This window comes from Astatotilapia calliptera, unplaced genomic scaffold (assembly GCF_900246225.1).
Source record: "Astatotilapia calliptera unplaced genomic scaffold, fAstCal1.2 U_scaffold_4, whole genome shotgun sequence".
NCBI classification, from domain to species: Eukaryota; Metazoa; Chordata; class Actinopteri; order Cichliformes; family Cichlidae; genus Astatotilapia; species Astatotilapia calliptera.
The window spans coordinates 757,222-763,230 of record NW_020535778.1 but is presented as its reverse complement, the minus strand read 5'-3'; the positions used below and the strand labels follow the sequence as shown (position 1 = coordinate 763,230).

General features: G+C 39.9%; 1 protein-coding gene and 1 long non-coding RNA gene across 2 annotated transcripts; one reads left to right on the top strand and one right to left on the bottom strand.

Annotated features, from left to right (window-relative positions):
- Nucleotides 1-2,283, bottom strand: LOC113018087 (programmed cell death 1 ligand 1-like). Its single transcript, XM_026161156.1, has 3 exons — nucleotides 2,125-2,283; nucleotides 1,325-1,690; nucleotides 1-1,086 (listed from the first exon to the last, which is right to left on the bottom strand). The coding sequence occupies exons 1-3, from the start codon at nucleotides 2,204-2,206 to the stop codon at nucleotides 929-931; spliced, it is 606 nt and encodes a 201-aa protein (XP_026016941.1). The 5' UTR covers nucleotides 2,207-2,283; the 3' UTR covers nucleotides 1-928.
- Nucleotides 2,284-2,465: 182 nt separating this feature from the next.
- LOC113018102 (uncharacterized) lies at nucleotides 2,466-4,215 on the top strand. The gene is made up of 2 exons (XR_003271699.1): nucleotides 2,466-2,540; nucleotides 3,476-4,215. It is a non-coding gene; the product is annotated as an uncharacterized LOC113018102 (long non-coding RNA).
- The last annotated feature ends 1,794 nt before the right edge of the window (nucleotides 4,216-6,009 follow it).

Here is a 6,009-nt window from a genome sequence, read left to right as displayed (position 1 = left end):
GAGACTGATTTTCTTTAATTTATAGGTTTCATTATATAGGGTTTATATAACAACAATAACAGTCATATCAAGGCATGTGATTTTTGTGGTATAAAAACACTTGTGGAATAAAAACAGGGATATGAAGGGGGAGAGCTCCAGTAGAAACAGCATCAACAGATCAGAAAGATTCTGATAAAAGAAGGCTCATGAGTACAGACAAAATTCTGAGTCATCTTCATCATTGCTAACATTACATTCAAAGTGGACATGTGCAGAGGAGGGAATGGGAATATACTGGCGCCAAAGATGTTGAATATGGAGCTGTCAGAGAGGAGGAAAAGACCTCAGAGAAGATTCTCTGATGTAGTTTATGGGGGCATGCAGCAGGAGATGGAGGTAGATGATCCGCTGTGGTGAACAGGAGCAGCTTAAAGAAGGAGATGCTGATGTGCTCTTTAACAGTACAAGTAGTGCTTAGAAAACATCTATAAATAATAGCTACATACAATAAACTTTCAATACTCTGAATTGAAACTATTTAAACTGTAAGTACAGCTTCACCTCACAGCATTCTTTTTCAAATATGAGGATTTCCAGCTGGTGTTCATGAAGCTCATCGAGCAGACAGTTTTTTTGGACTGTTTTTCAGATATTTTACAAATAATGCTGTTATTGAATGTTCAAATTTTAAATCTGAAAATGTTTGCTGGACAGATCGTTGATGTTTTGCACCAAAGAAAAAAAGAAAAGTTAAGCAATTATTTAAATTTTCTTTTCGGATGAATAAATCCTTAGTTTAAGTTCTTTAGCGTGCCTTAAAGAACAGGTTGAAGTCTTTCACAAAGATGCTGAACACCAAATACACAATGTGATGGATAATTTCAGTCAACACTGAGAGGTTGAACCGCCATTAAGGTGTAAAAACCTCTGGGGCATTTCAAACATGCTACAATTCATTAGGATAATTTCTCTGTTGCCGTTTTCTGTACACCAAAAAACCAACAAGAGCAGTAACAAGAAGCAAAGCAGAAACTGACAGACCAACTTTCAGTCCAACAAATTCATCCTCCTTCCCTCCATCCTCTGTGAGTCCTCCTGTCTGACCTGCAGGTGAGAAACAGGTGTGAGGTGTCAGCTGTCAGGTAGGTGATGAGTGAAGAACAGAACAGAATCCATTTCCTCTTCAAACTGCTGTCAGACATTATCTACTGCACTCTGATCACATCACTCAGACCAGCTGCTTTCTACAAAGTCTCATCAACAACATCTTTAGAAACAAACATCAACAAGCAGGAAGCAGCTTCACCTCTGATCACACACACACTCAACTCTACTCACTCACCTGGAGGATCAACAACACTCAGGGTGATGATGCTGATGGGGTCAGTCTTCAGATGAGCTCTCTTCCTGCGGCTTGTTCTTCTCTGGACAACACGACACTCGTATGTTCCAGTGTCATTAATCGTCACATTGTTCAGAATCAAAGACACGTCTCCATCCTTCATCTGTCTGTTCTGCAGATCCACCCGGTTCTTAAAAGATGGATGCTGGTCCTCAGGATCAAACTGCCCATCCCGGTAGGAAAGGACATATTCATCTTCTATATCAGCTCTGCTCCACTCTACAACTATAACGGAGATGCCCTTGTCTGGAGCTTGACATGGCAGAGTGACATTCCCTCCAGACTCAGCTGGGATGACTTTCTGGTCTGAAAGCGGGAACACCATACAAGCAGAGAAGTTAAAGGGATCAAGTGTTCACTTCTACAGCAGAAAGTCACAGTGAGGATCACAGAGAAAGAGAGCACGAGTCTCTGGTTTATAGTGGTTGAATCCTTTAAACCTGACCATCAGACCTGATGCTGACCACAATCTTGTACACTAAGTACAGAACACAGATGAATGACATTGAGCTCCAAAATAGCTCCTGAAGTCTGCAGTAAAACTAATGTAAAAAATACATATTTCAGGCCAAACGAAGTAGCTTCATGAACCTTAATGAGGACTTGTTTTTTTAGCATGCACTCTAGATATAAGAATGTGTAAAAACAATACAGACAGGAAAGTGTTACGAAGTTTCCTGTCTTTAAACGCCTTTGTGAAAGTGTCTTATATATATATATAATTTTTTTAAAGATATTACCTTTGTTTTCAGCGGTTGCGTGTGAAAAGAGTTGATAAGCACACAGCAGGAAAATCCACACTTGAAATGATCTTCGAGTCATTGTGTGAATGGGTTAAAATCCTCTTGAGGAGTCTTTGTAATGCTGAGGCAAAGATGTAGAAGTCAGAGTGTGACTCTTTGGTACTGTAGTGTTATTAAAGTTCACACACGCTGATCATCAGATGAGGTGCTGATTGGTCAAGCCCCGTTTGCCTGAAGCTGCTGATGTTAGTGGGCGTGGCTTTAATTTTTCGTACGTGTGATGTGTTTGTGTGTGATGCACTCTGGGTCCTGGATTACGTCACACACAGTTCACGTTTTATCGCTTGTCTGGACGTCGAGTAAACACCGACGGTGCACGCGCGGAAATAGCGGAAGTGGGAAACTGATGAAGAGTGAGGCTAGGCTAAAGAGTACTACCACTCCACACCAATGACTGTAGAAAAGACACACGCACACAAAACGTAAACTCGAAGGACTGGAGCTGCTGATCGAACAACTTTATCCTCAGCTGCAGTGGTTTAGTAGAAACCTGCTAATCCCAGACACCAGAGCTAACAGACAGAGCTAGCTACCGACAGGACAGTAGTTTAGAGGAGTTGGTTATGCTACTGTCTACCCTCGACACAGCGAGGAGTGTAACAGCCGCGGGATCGTAGCCAAACATGGATCCCAAGGCTCTGGTAGTAGTATGGTCAATACCACCCGTTGCTAATGCTATCTCTGAGTCGTTGTATCAGCTGTCATAAACAATCAGCTTCTAAGCATGACTTAGACCAGGTGTCATCAGTGACAGTGAAGGGCCTGCACTGGACCAGACACAGTTTAAGTAGATTTGACAACGTTTTAAAATACGTGACACTCTGGCGTGCCAGGAGAACAATGCGCAGTGCAAATATGCACTGAATGTTCATATTCTTATAACAAAAATGCAGCAAAATGTTGGTATTAATTAAAATTAACATCTCATCTAAAACCAGGGGCGATTTTAGTCAGCAGGGCTGGAACGTTTATTACCGCGGGGGCGTCATTGCACTGCATTTCAGCCATAACCCGCCGCGTACCATAAAAACGCCGATGGTCTCCTTTGCCGCGGGACGTGACAAAACTATGGCAACGCCAGCATGTTACGCCTCGGGAGTGAGAATGGGGCTGAGTTTGTGTCTCACAAACAGATTTTAGAGATTTTTACTTTGTTATAAGACTGGTGTAAAAAAAACACTGTGACGCGTTCACTGACATGTTCTCCTTCTTTCACTTTGCTGTATATAAAGAGAACAGAGAGGCTCTGCTTTGTGCTTATATTCTCCTCCTGTGTGTTTGTGTGCAGAGTTTCTACCAGAGCCAAATGTCATCTACTCCTCACTGAAGTCGTCCACCAGTCCAACCACTGGGATCCAGCTGCTGCTCTCTAACTGGTCCACACAGCAGCTCAGACCTGACACATTCACTGTAAACACACTGGTTTATATTCTGTTTGTTCTCCTCGTGAAGTTAAGTACAAGCAGAGCTGAGAGTCGTCTGCTTATCAAACAGCTACACATTTTATAGGAACAGGTTTTATGGACAGAAATCTAAAACCTGTGAATCTGAAGTTCAGGAACAGATTTTCCTGCATCTACAGGATGGATCACAAATTACAGTAAAATATTATTTAAAACATCTGCTTCATGACTAAAGTGTTCAGCAGCAAGTTTCCATAAAGAATAAAGTAAAAAGTGACTCAAATTCGATTCAGCGATTCAGAACAGACACCGTGTTTAAGAAAATCTTTAATGTGCTCATTTAAAGTTTAGAAACGAATTAGTACTTTTAATGAATGTGATGTTTGCCTGTACGCTCTTAACACTGTCTGTTTCACTGTGCAATGTAATAAACAAAGAAATTAACATGCTTTTTTTCATGTGAAGCAGCAGTACAGGTCATTTGTAATCATGTGGTCGTTTGGATTTGTTACACAGCTTAGTATCATACAAATTCACATTTCAAGGTCAAACTTATTTTAATAAATGCAAATCATTTTTTATGTAAACAAAATTATTTGCAGCACTAACAAACTTCCTTTATGTACAATGTGTTTGGTTTTCTCACATGAACTCTGGTGATGCATTTTCCTGACATTAAGCTGACATTAAACACCTCAAAAACACTTCTGTTTTAACATTCATTACTATGACACTGGCCTTGAACTATAATGCTGTATTGTGACACATGAACAATAGACTAAATCAGAACTGTTTCTGCAGTATGTAGCCCACTCCACATGCTCATTAGTGTTTGTCTTCACTGAACTTTAAATCACGATGTCACATAAAAACACATCACACTTTCACAAACCTCCATGGATTTAAATTCATAACACTGTAATAAGTATTGATTTGGTGTGTTTACATTAGAAGATGTGGTAACAGGTGTGAAGGCACCTGACAGCAGCTGATAGTTCAAATAGTCTTTTCTTCTTTTTTTTAAAGCCTGTTCTTCAATCAGAAGCTGATTTAGCAAAAAAGTTAGTTCTGGATTTAGTTTCAAGTTAGTGCACTGAAGCTGACCCCCTCTTAACCTTCTGACCAATTGTTAATAGAATAAACTGTTCGGTTGCTGCCCTCTACTGGCACTGGAGTGCTACAACACCCTTCAACTCTGAGTCTTCACCACTGAAAATGTAAAAACTCCACTTTATGAATGTGCATGAGCTGTTTTGCATCTGATATGGAGGAAACTTCACACTAATACAAGTTTTATAAAATGTCTTCTGTAAATACTTTTTATAGGTTTGTTCACACCTGCTGTTCACAGCTGGTTTCACATAAAGTCCAACCTCCTCAGTGACATCACACGGGATCAGGAGTGCTCAGCTCTTTAAAATAAAAGCCTGCTACACATGAATTTTATAGACACTGAATGCAACAACAAATAAAAGCACAACTATAGGTTCAATTTTTTTGATCTATCCATAGTAATATACATTATTGGCCACTTTATTAGGTACACTTTGCTAGTACTGAGTTGCACTCCCTTTTGCCTTCAGAACTGCCGACCAATGATCAATCCAACTTCGAAATATAGTAGAAAGATAGTCTGAAAATATAAGAAATTATTAAACAGAAAAGTACTAAACAACTCACGGTGATGATGCTGATTAGAATCATAGGTCCTTCCACTCCCTGGACAACACGGCACTCGTATATTTTTATATAGTTTCCTTAATCGTCACATCCTTCAGAATCAAAGACACGTCTCCATCCTTCATCTGTCTGCCCTTCAGACCTATTCTCCATTTCTCAGGCCTTCACTCACTCTGCAGGATCATGTTTAAATAATCTGCTAAAGGTCCACTGCCCTCTCTCCCAGACATATTCAAACCTCCACACTTATGTCATCTGAACCTTTCCAGTCCTCATCCACTTCATTGCTACCCTTATTTCCTCCTGACTAATCCTCTGCACTTCCTGATTCATTAATTGTCCTCCTCCCTCCATCTCACAACCCTGCAGAGGTTACATCTCTGTCAATGACAACATAGTACACCTATGTTGTAGTACACGTCTTAAATCCTTCTCAGTGCTAGAAGGCCTGATTCAGGACAGAAGAGAGTTGCTATTATTATTAGAGGTTAATCTGCATTAAAATAATGTAAAGTCTTTAAAGTGGTAGACAGAGTGGCTGATACTTTACATGTGCACTCAGGTTTTAGACTTCAAAAGTTTTTAATTCCTGGTTTTACTGATTAACTACTTTGTAAGTGGACAGCCTCTTTGACTACAAAATAATTCATGCACGTGACTTTGAATTTTAATCCAAAAACATTTGATTCTCATGTATTTGAATTAAAGGTTTATCCTGTCTAATTTTTTCCAATTTTGA

Bases quoted from the DNA above. Each gene is read 5' to 3' on its own strand.
- LOC113018087 (XM_026161156.1), bottom strand. From the start codon at position 2,206: ATGACTCGAAGATCATTTCAAGTGTGGATTTTCCTGCTGTGTGCTTAT. The intron at 1,691-2,124 runs GTAATATCTTTA...TCCCGCTTTCAG, and splicing joins CGCAACCGCTGAAAACAAAG to ACCAGAAAGTCATCCCAGCT. The intron at 1,087-1,324 runs GTGAGTGAGTAG...TCTCACCTGCAG, and splicing joins GAGTGTTGTTGATCCTCCAG to GTCAGACAGGAGGACTCACA.